The sequence below is a fragment of the Pleuronectes platessa genome, chromosome 4 (genome assembly GCF_947347685.1).
Source record: "Pleuronectes platessa chromosome 4, fPlePla1.1, whole genome shotgun sequence".
Taxonomy (NCBI): Eukaryota; Metazoa; Chordata; class Actinopteri; order Pleuronectiformes; family Pleuronectidae; genus Pleuronectes; species Pleuronectes platessa.
In genome coordinates, this window is record NC_070629.1 from 17,072,136 (window position 1) to 17,088,778 (window position 16,643).

The 16,643-nt window shown below is 42.8% G+C and overlaps 3 protein-coding genes across 5 annotated transcripts; 1 reads left to right on the top strand and 2 right to left on the bottom strand.

Annotated features, from left to right (window-relative positions):
* Positions 1–83: 83 nt before the first annotated feature.
* Positions 84–7,392, bottom strand: thoc5 (THO complex 5). 2 transcript variants are annotated; one of them, XM_053420590.1, is made up of 20 exons: positions 7,280–7,392; positions 6,912–7,016; positions 6,242–6,385; positions 5,971–6,084; positions 5,527–5,624; positions 5,017–5,163; positions 4,800–4,914; positions 4,450–4,582; positions 4,274–4,351; positions 4,120–4,163; positions 3,484–3,583; positions 2,078–2,186; positions 1,890–1,991; positions 1,662–1,758; positions 1,461–1,572; positions 1,274–1,377; positions 1,091–1,178; positions 877–992; positions 386–576; positions 84–279 (listed from the first exon to the last, which is right to left on the bottom strand). In XM_053420590.1, exons 2-20 carry the CDS (start codon positions 7,008–7,010, stop codon positions 216–218), a joined length of 2,055 nt encoding a protein of 684 aa, XP_053276565.1. In that variant the 5' UTR covers positions 7,011–7,016; positions 7,280–7,392; the 3' UTR covers positions 84–215. The 2 variants fall into 2 exon arrangements, with proteins under 2 accessions (XP_053276565.1, XP_053276566.1); XM_053420591.1 differs by having other exon boundaries at positions 6,912–7,012; positions 7,281–7,370.
* Positions 7,393–7,768: 376 nt separating this feature from the next.
* tfip11 (tuftelin interacting protein 11) lies at positions 7,769–12,704 on the bottom strand. Of its 2 annotated transcripts, none has more exons than XM_053420652.1 (15): positions 12,545–12,704; positions 11,874–12,081; positions 11,584–11,761; positions 11,323–11,479; positions 11,087–11,214; positions 10,793–10,954; positions 10,349–10,540; positions 10,022–10,201; positions 9,771–9,905; positions 9,574–9,677; positions 9,309–9,477; positions 8,931–9,174; positions 8,682–8,824; positions 8,408–8,573; positions 7,769–8,287 (listed from the first exon to the last, which is right to left on the bottom strand). In XM_053420652.1, the coding sequence occupies exons 2-15, from the start codon at positions 12,077–12,079 to the stop codon at positions 7,941–7,943; spliced, it is 2,511 nt and encodes an 836-aa protein (XP_053276627.1). In that variant the 5' UTR covers positions 12,080–12,081; positions 12,545–12,704; the 3' UTR covers positions 7,769–7,940. The 2 variants fall into 2 exon arrangements, with proteins under 2 accessions (XP_053276627.1, XP_053276626.1); XM_053420651.1 differs by having other exon boundaries at positions 11,323–11,482.
* Positions 12,705–12,817: 113 nt separating this feature from the next.
* Positions 12,818–16,429, top strand: srrd (SRR1 domain containing). Its single transcript, XM_053420653.1, has 6 exons — positions 12,818–13,087; positions 13,213–13,253; positions 14,509–14,717; positions 14,811–14,909; positions 15,608–15,759; positions 15,849–16,429. Exons 1-6 carry the CDS (start codon positions 12,939–12,941, stop codon positions 16,087–16,089), a joined length of 891 nt encoding a protein of 296 aa, XP_053276628.1. The 5' UTR covers positions 12,818–12,938; the 3' UTR covers positions 16,090–16,429.
* The last annotated feature ends 214 nt before the right edge of the window (positions 16,430–16,643 follow it).

A 16,643-nucleotide genomic window follows, 5' to 3' on the forward strand; every position in this document is an offset into this window, starting at 1 on the left:
GGGCGGAGGGATGAAACAGACACTTTGAGAGTGGACAAAAGCCTGGACACAACAGAGCCTTAAGAAAATCAGATGCACACTCGTTCAAGAAAATAAGCAAAAGTTATTTTATTTTCAGTTTGGTACAAAGACTAAAAAAATTATGTGTCACAGTCACAAAGTTAAATTTGGGTAGTTAAAACTAGTAGGTACAGTGGGGAGCATCATTAACAGGCTCAGCGATGACTGAAGAAGCCCTGAGGATGGTTGTACTTGAACGGCTTCAGACGATTTGGACCCCTGAATTTCAAAGAGGGAGTGAGAGATGCAGGAAGTTAATCCACTCAGCGTCTCCTTGACCAAATGTGTGAGAAAAGTTTCATTATTCCTTTGTGTGGCTATGTACCTGACTGTGCGCAGGCACATCTTTTCACGGGGGAACTCTCGTGGTCCCTCCACGCTGTCATCTTGTTCCTCAGTCTCCAAATACACATCCAGGCAGACACACAGGCGTTCAATCTGATTGGTCAGGAGCTGGTGTCCTGGACGTGGTCCCTGAAGTTCGTTTTTAAACACGTTGACCTCACATTCCATGGCCTGTAGACGAGTCAGAGTAAAACAATCAGGAAGAGGACAGAACATAAACAGTCAAAAGTCTAATACACATCGATGAAATGCTAGTGCGATGGGCAAGCACTGTGAGACATTCCTTCAGTCAGGGGCAATGAAAAGCCTTTAGCCCCAAAACAAATAATGTTACATTACTATTGATAATTATAAATATATAATTACATATATAAACTGATATGAACATTTTATCTCAAAATAATTTTTGACCATATCACACAGCCCTAGCACAAGCTCCTGGGCAAATGACCAATAATGAAAGGTTCCTACTCGAAGGTTGTCATCAGTGCGTCCGCTGCGTTCACCCTTCCAGCTGAGGCAGAGCGAGAAAAGAGGAGAGATCGCTGGGTAACGTGGACTCATCACCACTGCGGCCTGGAGACGAGCTGAGAGGAAGACACAGATATGGACAGGTTGTTTATAAAAAAGACTTTACATCAAGTCATCAATAATAGCGCCTTCTATAAACAGTGATAATATCTACCTGTGCCTCGTTCAACCACTGCCATGAAGTACAGACCAGTCTCCTTTGCCAGACCAGCCTCAGTCACATGATGCGTATATGACAGATCCTTGAAAAGAAGGGAAACATCAGTGAGACATGTGTATACGATTCCATATCTATAAATGAGTCTGTGTGTGTGTGTGTGTGTGTGTGTGTGTGTACCATGTACTCCTGGTGAGCGATCGTGGTCCAGCGAGCTAAACGGGAGACGATCTTGGCAGGAAAGAGGTGCTGACACTCAGCAGAGACTGGGATGATGCTGTGCTCTGAGGACACAAACAAACGCAGTCAAATCTCACAGTCTTTTCACCAGGGAGCATCAAATGTGGAAACTTTGAAAACAATGTACCTAAAGAGGCAAACTGTTTGTGCAAAGCCAAGCGGGACTGGACCCGTCCCCTCAGCAGCTTCATGGTGTTCTCCATGTGGCTGGCACTCAGTGAACTGCCAGCACGCACACCCTGGGAAAAACAAACACACACCAACGTGACGGAGCTGTAGCACGCACACACAGTGGTCGGCTGGGATGATACTAAGTTTTTGTACACACGTCTGAAGCATCACTCGGAAAATGTAGTCCTCCGAGATTCTGAACCCACATGTAGGGATGGCCCAGCTCCTCCACGTAATCAGCAAAGCAAACAATCCTATAAGAAAGTCGGGGGTTAATTCTGCAGGGATTTTGTTAGATTCATTAATTTGATTCCCTACATATCTTTGGGCAGGGAAATCACTGTCTGAGCTGCAATCGAGAGATGTATGACAAAACTGTCCTCACCCGACTTTATCAAACTGGTAACGATTCGCTGGGTTTGGTGTTTCCCGTCCCTGGTCACTAGAGTAGAGACAGCTGACGAGAGTCTCTGATTTCAGCAAATCTCTGCCAAAGAAGAGGACATCATCACATTTTTCTGTCTGAAACAGATATTAAGGTCCACACATACACACAAATAAAAAAACACACACCCTGCACTGATGGCTGTGGTCAGGTCTGTGGTGGTGGAGACCTTGGTCTTGACCGTCATAATGTTCAGATTCATCAGGTAGTAGAAGAAGAGATGGAGGATGCTGCCATCTGTGGAGACAAGGTGGATAACACAAAGTGATGAAGTAATCCATTAACAGCTTTATTCAATATTCTTCCCTTTCACTAATCATCCCAGCAAACGGCCCAAGGGTTTACTTTACACCGAGCTGCATTACAGAGCGAGAGCAAGGCGTGGTCACGATGCATGATAGCGTCACCCAGGGGACACTAGACGCTTGAGGTCATTTTTAACGCTGCCACTCTCTGCAGTCAGTGTGAACTTAGTGACACTGTCACTCAAAGAACCTTGTGCTGCTGTTTTTCCTTTTACTGCAGTAAAATGTCGGCTGCAGCTGGCAGCAGTGAGGAGAACTGGGGAGAGGGAAGGTACTAGAAATAAAAGAAGGAACCGGAGAAAGGCTGGCAATGGAAAAAAACTCCTTTACAGCTTGTTGTAGGTGCTGCAGCATCTCTCTCAACTCTCCCCCTCCTCTCCCCCTTTCTCCCTTTGGTAGAGTTAACTCTGCATTGCAGGTCTCCCCATAATCTGTCACTATTCCTTCTGCAGCCAGCAGAGGGAACACAAGGATCAAGTGGGGTCATCATAGCAGGGAGGGCCATGCTTACGTTCTTATGCAATCATGTATGATAATACATGATTATATATCATGAGTTACAATACGACCCAGCATGAGCACATCACAAGGATGATAATGCAGATGAATTGTTCATATTGGGCTTAAACATGTTGAGTAAAATCAAGGAATGTGCAGATCTGTTTTGAACAGACTGACACTGACAGAAACCAAAGCTGCACTGCTCCTCTCCACACTCAATGAATGAACCAGTGTTTCCCATTAATTATCTAGACTGTGGCTGCTAGTCTTATCCTAATGTGTCCCATCACAGTTTGATAAATCATTTACACTTCTTATAAAATAAGACGTTAAAGTTAGTATTTGGCTCTGTTGATTTCTTTTAGAGCTGTCCGCAGTGCTATTTGCCTCGTCACGCTCGCACTTTCGTCTATAAAGTTTTTAACATCGACAGTTTAAGCGGCAGTTCTCTCACACACGAGAACTTCTTGCACTGTGGTCTCTGTACTTGTCTCTCAGACACTGTTGAACAGGAGCAGTACCTGCGTGTGCTCCTGTCACAGACTCAATCCATTCTGTGGGAAACACTGAATGAACTTACAATTATATAGTTCTGAAATATTACACAACCCCCATTTATTAACCTAAAATATTGTAACATTGGGGCCAATGCATATATTTTCTCTTCAGTTTAAGAGAAAAATCTTTTCTGTTCATTAGATTTAGGCGCTACAAAAACGATGCGTTACCTTTACACTTGAGGTCGAGGCAGAGGGACAGAGGGTGCCTCTTCAGCATCTCTCGTCTTTTGTCGTCCAGCTGACCTCCTGTAGTTGGCCTTCTCCTCTTCTGTGAAACAACAGAAAGTGGTAAGCACAGGAAACAGGAGACAGTAAGCGAGAAAGCTAAAATAAAGAGCACGTCTGACATTGTGGCATTTCAAATAAATTAGTAAAACAATGTGTATCAAATTCTAGCTGATCACAGGAGAAACATGAGAGCGACTTGGCATCTGAAGCATTTTTTTCCAGAAAAAAAGCAGGAAGTAGGAATTCAAAGGAAAGAGTGAAAATAGTGATTCAAATAGGAACAGAGTTTCATATGAGATGTCAAACCGAGACGACCAGACGCAGTGTGCGTGACCAACGTGGGCTCACGTTACAGTCACACAGCCATTCTTGGCAAATATTTATCTGAACCCCCCCCCCCAACCAGGATACAGAAAACAATCGATAGGTGCTGCTCCCCAACCTGCCAGACCACAGAGTGTGACAGCTAGGGCTCCGGGGGGAGTTTCTGTGTCCGGTGCTGAGACAGGTATATTAAGAAAACTCTGCACTCGCTGACATGAGGTTGTGTTTTCTCGTGCGTGTACGGAGACTCACCGTTTTCTCTTGCTCTTCCTCAGCATCTGAATCACTATCATCATCTGGATAATACAGAACAAATTATTTTTGCTTCTTTAGTTGAGAATGCATTGAATTATTGACTCGTATGAATATTTCCTCATGTATGCTGCATGTATAATAGTGTTTGTACCCTGGGAATCTTCTGGAGGTTTTGACAAGGCCTTGGCCTCTTCCACATCACCACTGATTGACACACTCAGGTTCTTGTCTGAAAGAGAAACACAAATAAACCGCTGAAAATCAGGGCTTGCATTCCAAAAAGAGGAACTCCATTTTGTCCTAAGACATTCTCTAATGGGTACTGACCGCAGGCCTGGCCGTAGGCGTTGGCTTGAACAAACAGGACATACAGAGGTGGAGGGAGATGGCGGGCGACCTCAGTCTGTTTCTGTGTCTGTTCAAAAGGCATGGAGAGGTACTCCTGCACTGGGACAGAGGCCTGGGAAAGAGGACAGGGAATAAATCAGAGGTGTAAACTGGCAGCCAGATCTAACCCTGAATGAAGAATGGGACTCAAGACTTGTACATAGAAATAAGTCAGCAGACACACAAAGCAGTCAAACTACTTAATTAATTGAAATAACACTTTGTGGTCCTGTTTAAGCTCAGAAGAGAAAGCCTTAGTAATAAGGCTCCTGGACAGACAGTTGTTATACCTGCATGATGGCGTTCAGTCCTGGCTGTAAACTTGTCAGATGTTCCTTCTTCACCTCAATGCTCTTCTGATTCTTCTCCTTTGTGGACAGTGACTCCTTGTATTTCTCTGCCAACCTGTATGCAAACACAACATTTTATCAACCGTTCTGTGCTCCCCAAAGATATTAAGATCGATTTTTTAACCATAGCATACTGCAAATGCAATACGCTACACACCTCTTTCTCTGTTCAAGCTCCCAGTCCAGTCGAGCCAGTGTGAGCTGGTGGGCGTCAGTTTTAGTGAGGTTGGGCCTGGATATCTCTGCTGGGGCCTCCTGGAAGAACTCTTCCTCAGAGACCAAGTCTATCTCCTCGTGCTTGGATCTGGGACAATGAAACAGAAGTTAACTATCATTGTGACAACAGGCATGTCTGAAAATCTGTGAGTGAAGAATCTGCACTGGAACTAAGAAAAACATATGTGTAATAACCGTTTATTTTTCTGTGTCTTTTGAGCTGTGTAAGTATCTTTCACTCAAGTTCATATTCATTAACTATACTACAGTACTTGTTCATACAGAGTGAGTTTATCATTCTATTCCAATAGTGTTTTCTAACAGAAAAGCTCAAATAAATTGAATATCCATTAGTTTTGTTCTAATGTTAAACTTGGATTTCACGTGAGAAACCCTGCTTCATTCGAATCAACTGAAAGCTTTTACAATCTGATGTAAATGTTGTACTAACTTGAACTCGAGACACTTGCTGATCTCCTTCTGAAGATGCATAACTTCATACAGCAGGTTCTGTAGCTGAAGGTGCAGCACGTCCACTTTCTGCTTCGCCTGAGTGGAGGAAAAAGTGGTTAATGCTTGTTTACAAACACAACCCAGGCGACCCTGAAAACAAACAATAGGTCAAATAAAGATTGAAAAAAAGAACAAGGATCAATAAACAGAATCAGCATCCTAATTGACAATAACAAACCAGAGGGTGTATAAAGTCTTTGCTGACAGTGGCAGCTCCTGCAATTAGATGGTGTTATAAGTAGAAAGTAAATGCACTGAGTTCAACTTTCCTTTCTCTGTCAGCACAATAGGAAGTTTAGGCAGCATTTTTTCACCAAATGGATTGAATAGACTGAAATTTGGACATCTAATACACACAACAGTGTTGTTGTGTGGGACTTACATCGTGTGTTTGGTCTCTGCCTCTCTTGAGTCGCATGTGAGCCAGACGATTGAGTTTTTTCAGATTCATGAAGTGGATGCAACTCTGCATACGTCTCTGCTCGACCTCGGCACACTGAGAAGAAGATTCAGAATTTATTAATATGGTGAAGAGACAGAATCGTGTCTTCATCGGGACTTGTCTGTTATGTGACTTCACTATAACTGACAATGATATCAGTCTATAATAACAGAACAGACAGGGTTATGTGGCTTTAGAGTTTGACTCTTACCCCCTCCTTGGCTCCATTGGATTTAAGCTCCTGGATCTCATTCATGAGCGTGGCCAAACTCTCACATGACTCCTTGTACTGCAGATAGTCTTGCTCAGGGTCACGGCCATCCAGCTCCACCTCCTCATTATACACACGTGCATCCTAACAAATAAAAAGACATCAATAGCATACATCATTCGCCTATCAGTCCAGGAATTTCAATATATGAGTGATGGAGTTTATTCCAAAGCAGATTGTCCAAATAAACTGGTGAAGGACAAAAAAAACACATGAAATGAAAGCCAATCTCACGTCCATATGAGACATGCTACATTTGGAGGATTGAAAACAGTGTTTGCTGAGACTGATGAAGAGCAGCTACTCCCACTCAGGGAGATTTTTTAGACTGCTGCCCTATGGGTATGATGGTGTTTAGTCCACCTAGAAAAGCATTTACTGTGTGGTTCAGGTTGTTTATATGTTGGAATCTTATCTTTTAATGCATATTTTAACGCAAGATAACACAGAAACTTGGATCCTTCGCAGACACAGTCCAGGTGATTGTTTGTATTACAACACACGGAGACACCTCGGCTGACTCGGGCCTTGGCCTGGTCCTCCGGTAGACTACATCCTACTGGTTCCTCTGTGACCCCGCTCATCGGCCCACTCCCGGCGGTGTCCCTACCTGCTGGTCCCCCTCTCCGCGACCTCGTTTCATCTCCGGGGTTCCTCCTTCACTGCGGACGACCTTCGACTTTCGCTTCTTCAGGGCGTCCGACGACATGGCTGGGTACACCAAGACCGGAAATAAAATATAATGAGCACAATACAATTAAGCATATACTAAAAAATTTAAACTAACGAACGTGTGTCTAAACGTCTCCTGTTGGCCTACTAGCCGTTGTTAGCATCGTAGCTGTATGCTAGCTCACACCGACTCGTTCATTTGCTAACGTAAGCTCGTGGGCTTACAAAGGGACGTTTACAGCCACACATCTCAGACAGCTCATACAGCACGTGTTTGATGATATATATCCTAAACATTACACTTACCTTTGGAGTATAAAATACGCCTGGAACTATTAATCGTGAGTGAAAGCAAACGTACTTCACTTTGTCACACCGCGAAGCGCAAACACCGACGGAAGCCCTGGTGTGTCAAAGATCTACAGCAGCTACACCGCCACCTAGCGTAAAACAACTGTAACAACCGAGTCTTAAAAATAAAAAACTGCTCAGCTATGAAATAACCTTATGAATGTCCCCTCACTTTTATTGTTATACTATCCCATATAAAGAGAAAAGCAGAAAAATAACAAACAAAGGACAGTGTACTAAAATAGTAAATTAGAAACAACATAACAGTAATAGTCATTTACTATAAAATATCAACATAAGTATTATTTGTGTACATAAATATCATTTCGAGGTTTAGGCCTCTATATATATATATATATATGATGCTATACTAAGTAAGTGCAGTAATTAAACATATTTATATTTAATCTATGATTTACAATAACAATAACAAAGGAGATCCCATATATTCAAAAAGTATTTATTCACAATTATAACAAGTCTTAAGATTTGACATAATTATCCAAGTCACATACAACTAAGACCAGAAAACTGAAGTTACATAAAAATGCAAAAACGTTTGCCCAAAATGATTTGTTGGAACAGCTGGAAAAACAAGGAACCAGACAGTCAAACCTCACTTGGCCATATCTATCAGACTCTGCAAAGACGTGGGCACCCACGTCTTCTCCCCCTGCACGAACACAACCCCTCTATCAATGTAGATGACGATTCTTCCAAATGTGTACAACTGTTTGCCCTCATGCCGTTTGGCCACTAAGGGCATAAAGACAATATTGTTTTCCTCCGCCTTGGTCTGGATCAGATCTTTAAAGTTGGTTGGACCACCGGTGCTGATGCCTCTGTGAGCCACGCTCTCCGCATCCCTGCGCTCCTGCATTGCTTCATACTGGAAGTCCTTCCTTCTCTCTGTCTGCGTGAGATATGCAATGTTCTCCCTGGCACCAGGCTGCATGTATCCACCTGTGGAGACAAAATTTATTGTTTTAGTACAAATGACAAAAAAAGTAGTTTGTCAGCATCATTTTAGAAGGACATTGTGTTCTATATTATTATGACTTTAAATCTGTGAGCAATACTAACCCATGCCTGAAGACACTGCACGGTTCATGATGTCCAAAGCTTCATTAAACTTCTCTTTTATGAGTGGCAGTGCCAACAAGACGTCACTGAACATGCTTTTCCATCCAAGGTACCATTTAGTGATTTCCTCATAGTTAGGACTGTTGCTCAACCATGAACACAACACCTAAAAAACAACAAAAATAAATATTGACTGAAATGTTAGATCTAAAATGATATGATGTGGCTGACCTCTTTAATAAATCTCTGTAAACAATTTACAAAGTTCACGGACCTGCAACCACTTAGTAAAGAAGTTTTTGTCCAACAGGGACACAAGGCTGGAGGGGGACAGCATGCCTTCCCAGTCCATCACCCAGTGAAATGGCTCCATCTGCTGCTGGTGAGGGTTGATAACCAGCTCCTCCAGACACAAAGCTGTGGAAGGAGACCAGAATCGTCAAATGGAGACGAGAAATTAGAGAGAAAAGGAGGAACAGAGAGACTACATTGCTTTAGATGGTTGTCCCTGACGAAGACATACCTAACTTCGGAATGATGTTTTTCACCATAAAGGCTTCCCATGCACCCGGAGTGAAAACATCTTTCCATGGATGCAGGATGAGTCGGGCCGACGTGTCACTGGGATGCCATCGCTGCAATGCGTTGGACAGTTTGCTCCTGATGGGCGGGTACAGAGGCTCTAGACGTGATTGGAGCAGAGGCAGCCATGGGTGGATCCAGGAGTGGATGGGCACTGTGTCAGTTAAAGGGTTCCAGTTATCAACCTATTTCACAGGAAACAAAGAGAGAAAAATGATGTGATATCGAAGGAAAGTATCAACAATTAAATTATGGGATAAGATCGGGGAGTTGAGGGGTTTCTTCACATCTAAGAAAATTGAGTGTGTGTGTTTCTTGCCTCTCGCTGCAGACGGGGTAAGATCAGCTGCTCCAAAAGACTATCCAGGATCCACGGGGGGAGAAGAGGAGCCCACACTTCTACACAGTCCACCATCGCACCGACCATACGAGGCTGCCAGTGTGACACACAGGTCCGCATCACTGGGATCCACACTTCCCACAACACTCTGGAGGAAGAACGATACAGTAAAAACTTTTGTAAATAGAATTTACTTATACAAGTAGATGACCAGAGCTGAGTGTCGTTTTTTGTTTAAAATGACCTGTGGTAAGGGTCCATATTTGAATCTGGGCCACTGGAATGGAGTTCTCTAGTTTCAAGGATTGCCCTCCACTGGCCGATGTCTTCCAGACAATAAGAACTGTCCTGAGAAATTTAAAGAGAATTGGTTGCTTAATTATGGATTAAATAATGACAATGCATCATTACCTCAAAAGAAGATAATTAGAGCAGGCATACCTTCAGTGGATCCCAAGAGCAAAGTTTCTCTTTGAGTAATGGATGAATAACTGCTACAGCCAAGTCTGACAAACCCATTGTCTTGTATTCTTCATAATACTGTGTTTGTAAGGTCTCAAAGATCCGGGCACATTCCTGAACAGAGAGCAAGTAAAGCACCCAAATAAATTAAGTTTGTAAATTTGAAAACAGAGCAGAGACTAATAAACTGATTTAATCTGATAATACTAGCTGTTAGTCTGTGTATGCACCTGCAGGGTGGGTCCCTCCCCAGGTGCAGTTTCCCCAGAAGGAAAACGTTCCACCAGCGCCAGTACGGCCTCCATTTTCTGGATGGAATCTTGCTCTGCATCCAGTCTCGTCTGCAGTGCTCGTGACTCGTGGCTCAGGGACACAACTACATCTTTCTCATGCTGGAGACGTCTGGCAGACTACATGAAGGTTTAATATGATGAGATAAAGAGATAACACGTCAGTACATGAGAATCACAGAGTATATGTTGCAGAATGGTATATTGAAAAATTATATGGACCACAACATCATAACACACGAGTCAGATTGCTAATACACCTCGTACCTGCAATATGTCCTGTTCAGTGAGGTCTATCAGCAGCTGCAGGTTATGTTCAAGCTCAGGCAAAGCAAAGCCAGTTCCTTTCTGATCCCTAGTGGACAAGCTTGGTGGAGCTTCATCTGGGACGCTGTGCTTGTTGGACATCTGGCTGTAACTGTAGTAAACCTTTTTCTCTCTTCCAGTCATATCTATCACCTAGAGACAGGGAGAAATAATAGGTAAGTGAGATTCTGAGAAAAGGTTGGCAACCGACCACATGCCTACTTTCCTAAAACCACATCACACACAGAGGGTGGCATTGAGTACAATCATGTTTAAATTCGGAAGCTTATTACTACATTTCAGCATTATTCAAGCAGGTTTGGAGATCCAATGCATAGTACGCTGATAACATTCCTTCGAGGCCACAGCAGAGGGATGTTAAAGCTAGAGTCACTTCTAACATACCTTGACCTGTGCCAGCTCCCCGGCGGATACTGTAGTGCTCCGCCCCACCAGTTTGCCTTTAGCCTTCAGCTCGTCCACAGTTCTGAAGGAGTACTTTGGTTTCTTTTTTCCAAGTGGACCTGCAGGATCCTTACGCCACTGGCCTAGCTCCTTCTGGAACTCCTTCACAGACAGGAATTCAGAAACAGGTCAAAAATAATGTAGACTCACTAAACAAAACCACTTTACTAGATAATCTAAAAAAAGAATCATTCTAGATGGAAACAGATGGAAAGACATTTTTGTCAAACTAACCTTTTCTTCTTCTTCCTCCGAGTCGACCACAGGAAAATCCGTGAGACTCTGCTTCGTTCGCTCATTTCCATAAGCACCCACTGCTCCTTTGCCTTTCCGAAGTTTTGCCTCAATGGGGTTTATAATACCTGCAGCATCAAGAAAGAAATATTTACATCAGCTTGCCTTTGTTGCTTCTGTAAAACATAATGTGTTACTAAACATCTCAATCACATGGCCTCCTCAGAGTCACCCACCTTGCGCATTCTTGCCCAAGCCTTTGCCTGGCTGGTAGCCCATTTTCTGCAGAAGCTTCTGACCAATTCCCTTTGTGTGCTTCTCCCAGTTACCAATGCCTTGTCCAGACTGAATGCCTCCTGCAAACCTCTGGCCCTGGTTCTTGCGGAAATTGGTCTGCTAATAACAATACATTTTGATAATTAATACGATTGTCCATGTAATCTTCTGTTGCAGAGTACACTGCAAAGGGTGGAAAATGCATACATAAGAAAATTTACCATCTGTAGTTTTTTGGGTGCAGTGCTGCGAGGGGGGGAAGGTGCTGCAGGAGCTGACGGAGCATCGTCATCAGAATCATTTGAGTCTTCTTCTCCTTTTTGCTGCTGCTTCTCCTCATCTGCAGACTTACGCAGGCCAGCACTCACAAAGCTCACTGGAGCAGTGTAGTCTTTAGATCTAGACAGGACACAATTTACTTGTTCTTCTTAATGTCTCTTTTAACATAAAGCAGTTATTTTGTTTACTTCTCCTGTCAGGATGCCTAAAAGTAAACAAACCCATGCTTTACCTCTTGCCTCCAAAGCTGGGCCTCTCGTCCTCATCGGAGTCTTTGTCGGCCCAGATACCGTAGGTGGCCTGATCCTTGGTCTGCCTGTGTCTGCGGCGTTCCGGGTTGAACTCATTGGCCAGATCCCATTCGGTCACCTCAAAGCTCTCAATCTCCACACCATCCTCCTCCTCCTCCCTGCGCCCATACAGGTGGGACATCGACATCTCTGGAAAAATCACAACAAACAGAACATCCCGACGATTAAAGAGGTGACACGGTGCATCTACAGGCAGCTCCACGGCAACGGAACTTGGTCAGAAGGATGAGAGTCTTTGTCAACGTATCGTTACATCCAGGTATTAGCTCCTCTGTAGGAACGAGCTTGTCTCAGGAGTTTGTCCAGAGAATACGACAAAAACTATTGACATTTTCCCGGTAAATATCAACTGAGACAAAAATACAAACACCGTCCTACATGTAAAGAGCTTGCTAGTGGGGTAACACCATTAATAACAACAGCTGTAGAGAACACAACGTTAAGACAAGCTAGCTTTGAGTAGCACAAGCGAACGTTAGCTTGCATTAACTACTCGTTTTATATGAAAGGAAACTTGCGTTCTGGGGAATGATGACCCACTGTTATTTAAATTCGCTAGTAACAATGTTTAAAGTGTTAATTATTCTCTTACTTGTAGATTAGTGCTGCATTAGAGACGATCCAGATCAGAGCATTTAGCTTCTTCGTGTAACACACGAAAACACAAGTACTTCCGGTAGGTACCGGTGTTCCGTCAAAAGTTAAAACCCAGAAATAAACATGTATATGTCTATTTAAAGAAAAAAAAGTACATAACGTCATGAATAAATATTATTAAAGTTGTCTTTGATGAATTGTATAAATTATGATAATTTGATCAAAGTTAAGCAAGAATACAAAATTTGTCATGACACCGGAAGAGCACGAGCGTGTGTCACACTCAATATAGTCCCAAGAGTTGCATGTTCCCCAACGCATATTAAAGTTTGAGTGATGGCACGGATGTGTTAGTGTGACTCGTCTTGTTCGGGGGTGAATCGGTGACGATGTCAGACACCGTTGATGAGTGGCAGGTGGCCCGGCGAAGAAAAGGCGCAGCGCGGAAGTCAAAGACACATCAGGGCTCTTCAGGCTCAGCGTGCAGCCAGGAGCCGCTGGATGTGGAGAAGACTGTCAAACGGATCAGAGACTCAGCGTAAGAAACATGATTCCCACCAAACAGCAATCTCCTGAAATCCAAATCACATTTCAGCAGAATGTTGTCGTTGTCTCCAAAGGCTGGATTCCCTGTGTAACTCTGCTTATCTGCTCCCTGTGCAGGGCTGAGCTGAGATGTGAGGATTTCTGGCAGGAGTGGAAAGGTGAGTGAGCAGGGCAGGGTTGCCTGGTCTGCATGACAAAATATATCAATCAATCAATAAATAAATAAATCGATCAAGTTACATTTGTATAGCCCATATTCACAAATCACAATTTACCTCATAGGGCTTAACAAGGGGTGCAACATCTCTGCCATTAACCCTAAACAAGAGTAGGGAAAATTACCAAAAAAACTATATTAATAGGGTTAAAATATACTGTTGCCATTGCATGTACACTTCTATTAAAGTCCAGCATTAATTCTATCATTTCCATGTTGTCATATCCACAAAGACTGCATACATTTCTCGTTTGCCAACATTACAAGCAGTTTATCGTGAAAAGCTCTTATGGACAAAGTATATGATGCTTTAACTAAATCTCCTCCACTTGCCTGGATATACATGAATTTACAATTGATATATTATGCATTTACCATATTCAATGCAACACCTTATTTCAGCTGAAAAATCGTATCATGTTGCTTCACTATATTTGAATCATACAAACATGGGTGTAACCAGGCTATGTATGTACTTTTCGCATTTTTATTCACCTTATATCAGCTGAGACACAGTTATGTTAATAACCTAAATACATAATTTGGTTATATCACAATATATACACAGATGAGCTACAACATTAAAAACCTGTCAGTGGTTATGAATTAACATGATATGATGCATTAGCTGAAATAAGGTACGACATTACGGTAAATGCAAGTCACACATAAATAGTAAATCCATGTTGTCCAGGCATTTTTTTTTTGTTTGCTGGTAATATTCTGAGCATTGCTATAAGCTCGCCTGTGACTCAAGCATTTCATTGTCAGCGACTGCTTGATGTAATTGTTGGACAATGAACCCGTGAAACTTGAAACTTGAAGAGGGAAAGCGAAGAGTTTATGTTTTTATGTGTCAATGGGCCGTGTATATGCTGAATTAAAATCATTTCAGAAAACCTGTTTATCTTGTAAAAGGCCGAATCTGATCTCTTTACAGCAAAAAAAGAAAAAAACTCCTCAACTGGGAATATTTAGAATTTAGAATTCCCTATGCTTTGGGATCTTTTGCCTTCTTAGTCCGATGCAAAACAGATCTACTTTCCCCGGGCATTATTATTTCAATTTCAGTTTGCAACACTATTACAAAAGTAAAATACCATTGACCTGGCAACCCTGCCACTTGACTAATGAATGGGCAGCTTTTACTGAGGAACGCTCTAACCTGCACCTTGATGAACCTGATTGTTCTTCAGGCCTGTTGCTGGCGGCAGGATCGACATCCAGCTCCAAACCTCCAGAGAACAAAGACTGTGAGGATCCCACTAAGCTGCTGGAGGAGGACAGGGAACACAGACAATGTCAGCAGCTCCAGTGTGTGTGTTACGGCCTCGGCTCCTTCTCCTCCTGCGCCGCGGCTCGTTACCAGCTTGCCACGTTGCTGCTGCTGCTGGATGCAGGACAGGTCCGACATGGATTTCATCAGGGAGATAACTCACAACACTCGCATGTGGCTCTGTATATCCTAAACTGTGTCTCACTGCTCTGCTCCCTTAAGATTCCACTGGAGGACTGCTACGTTTATGACCCTGTATTCTCCTCTGGAGAGAGTGACGTCCTGGGAAAGCTGGGTCTCACTGTACTCACAGAAAATGAGGTTGGTTGATCTCCTGTGATAAACAAAGCAGCGAATAATCAGACCTTTCTAGTGTTTTTGATACAGATTATGAATACACAGATAAAATGGCAGATAAATAAACTGGCTATTTTTCAAATCATACCACAGATGAGCATAACGCTTCTTTCTGAGAATTACAAACGGGGCTCGCTCTGTTGTCATGGGGACAACCACAATAGTCAAAGACATCATCAGCTGTCTGTGAGCACCAGACCTACACCAGACCGAGCACTGACCAGGAGTTAAATAACTTTAAAAGGCCAATCCATGTTTATTGTAGATTTTTAAATTCCACATTTTTACTCTAAAGGTAGCGACCGGTTTCCATTCATGCAAGATTACTAAAACATTTCACTGACAAGGACTAAACAATCAACAGAACCCACCTTTTTATATTATTATTATTATTGGTATTTGCTATCTCAGATGTTAGCGTGGACAGATTTGTAAAATCTTCTACTGTAGGAAACCAAGTTTTCTGAGTCAATAATCGAAGAATAAGAGTCAAACCCAGAGCTTAACAGGTAAGAATTCACACCCTGTGAACAATGTTACATATTAGTTGCCGTTATGATTAATTTACCCTTGTCAAGCAAGTTTCAGGCCTCGGCAAGTTGATTTTCATAATTAGTGTCTTGTCTCAACAGCATTCTGTCTCACCTTTATCTATTGTTCAGGAAGGGAAGCGTTTGGCAACAAAGCCCACCCTCTTTTTCCTGATGCATTGTGGGAAAGCCTTGTACAATAATCTTCTATGGAGGAACTGGAGCACACAATCTCTTCCTGCGATGACAATCATTGGAAACAGCTTTAACAGCATGAGGGACAGGTTTGTACAAGAAATGACTGATGCAGGTGAATTTTGACAAACTGAAGGGGAGAGGAGGTGACGCTTGCTCTCTATTTTGCCAACAACAGGGCGATCGACAGAGAGTTCGAGCGGGACTACAGCTACATCAGCCAGGCTGCGGGTGTGTGTGAGGAGCGACAGCTGCCTTGTCCACCCCGCTTCACTGACGTCTTCAGTGACACGGCTGTCATCACCTTTCCTGCCAGCAGTGTGAACAGACTCCCACAATCCACCTGGGCAGAGCCACCCGAACCAAAGTACCAACACTGCTCTGATTTGGAGATTATACGAAGGCAAACGCAGAGCTGAGACGGCATTGGGAAAATACGGGACATTTTTTATAATGGTTGCCATTGACATGACCAGTTTGGGGAATAAATTAACTATGCTCCACATTGAGGGCTGACTCTTGAGGAAGAAGAGGATCTTTTCTGGATGAATTTAACATGGTGTTCGAGTGGCGAGGAATAACTACTGCCAGAGAATGGGAAGGATTTCATCAGTGTTTATGTATCTGAGGATTTTACAGACACATTACAGCCGGCAATTTTTATTATCAGTCAGTACAACATGAAAATCTCCTTTTTTATGACCTGACATCTGCTAGGTTGATGAAACAACATGGGTAATAAATCACTGAAAACAGTTACTCAGTTTGTCTGTTTGAATGAAAATAGTAATAGTGATACTTAGAGATGTAATGATGTTGTTAATGATAGCAGCACCAGTTAGTAGTAGAAATAATAACAGTTGTAGAAATATTGATAGTTTTATTTACATGAAATCCATGTCAGGCTGGATCATTGAATAACACTATGTTTGATGACTGATAAGAATTCACCCATAATTTGCGGTGCAAGTAA

Coding starts and splice junctions, on each gene's coding strand:
- thoc5 (XM_053420590.1), bottom strand. CDS start 7,010: ATGTCGTCGGACGCCCTGAAGAAGCGAAAGTCGAAGGTCGTCCGCAGT. Junction 4,352..4,449: donor CGCCTACGGCCAGGCCTGCG/GTCAGTACCCAT, acceptor TTTCTCTTTCAG/ACAAGAACCTGAGTGTGTCA. Junction 4,164..4,273: donor ACCTCCAGAAGATTCCCAGG/GTACAAACACTA, acceptor TGTATTATCCAG/ATGATGATAGTGATTCAGAT.
- tfip11 (XM_053420651.1), bottom strand. CDS start 12,079: ATGTCGATGTCCCACCTGTATGGGCGCAGGGAGGAGGAGGAGGATGGT. Junction 10,541..10,792: donor GGGAGCTGGCACAGGTCAAG/GTATGTTAGAAG, acceptor CCCTGTCTCTAG/GTGATAGATATGACTGGAAG. Junction 9,678..9,770: donor GCTCTTGGGATCCACTGAAG/GTATGCCTGCTC, acceptor TAAATTTCTCAG/GACAGTTCTTATTGTCTGGA.
- srrd (XM_053420653.1), top strand. CDS start 12,939: ATGTCAGACACCGTTGATGAGTGGCAGGTGGCCCGGCGAAGAAAAGGC. Junction 14,718..14,810: donor TGCTGCTGGATGCAGGACAG/GTCCGACATGGA, acceptor TGCTCCCTTAAG/ATTCCACTGGAGGACTGCTA. Junction 15,760..15,848: donor TTTAACAGCATGAGGGACAG/GTTTGTACAAGA, acceptor TGCCAACAACAG/GGCGATCGACAGAGAGTTCG.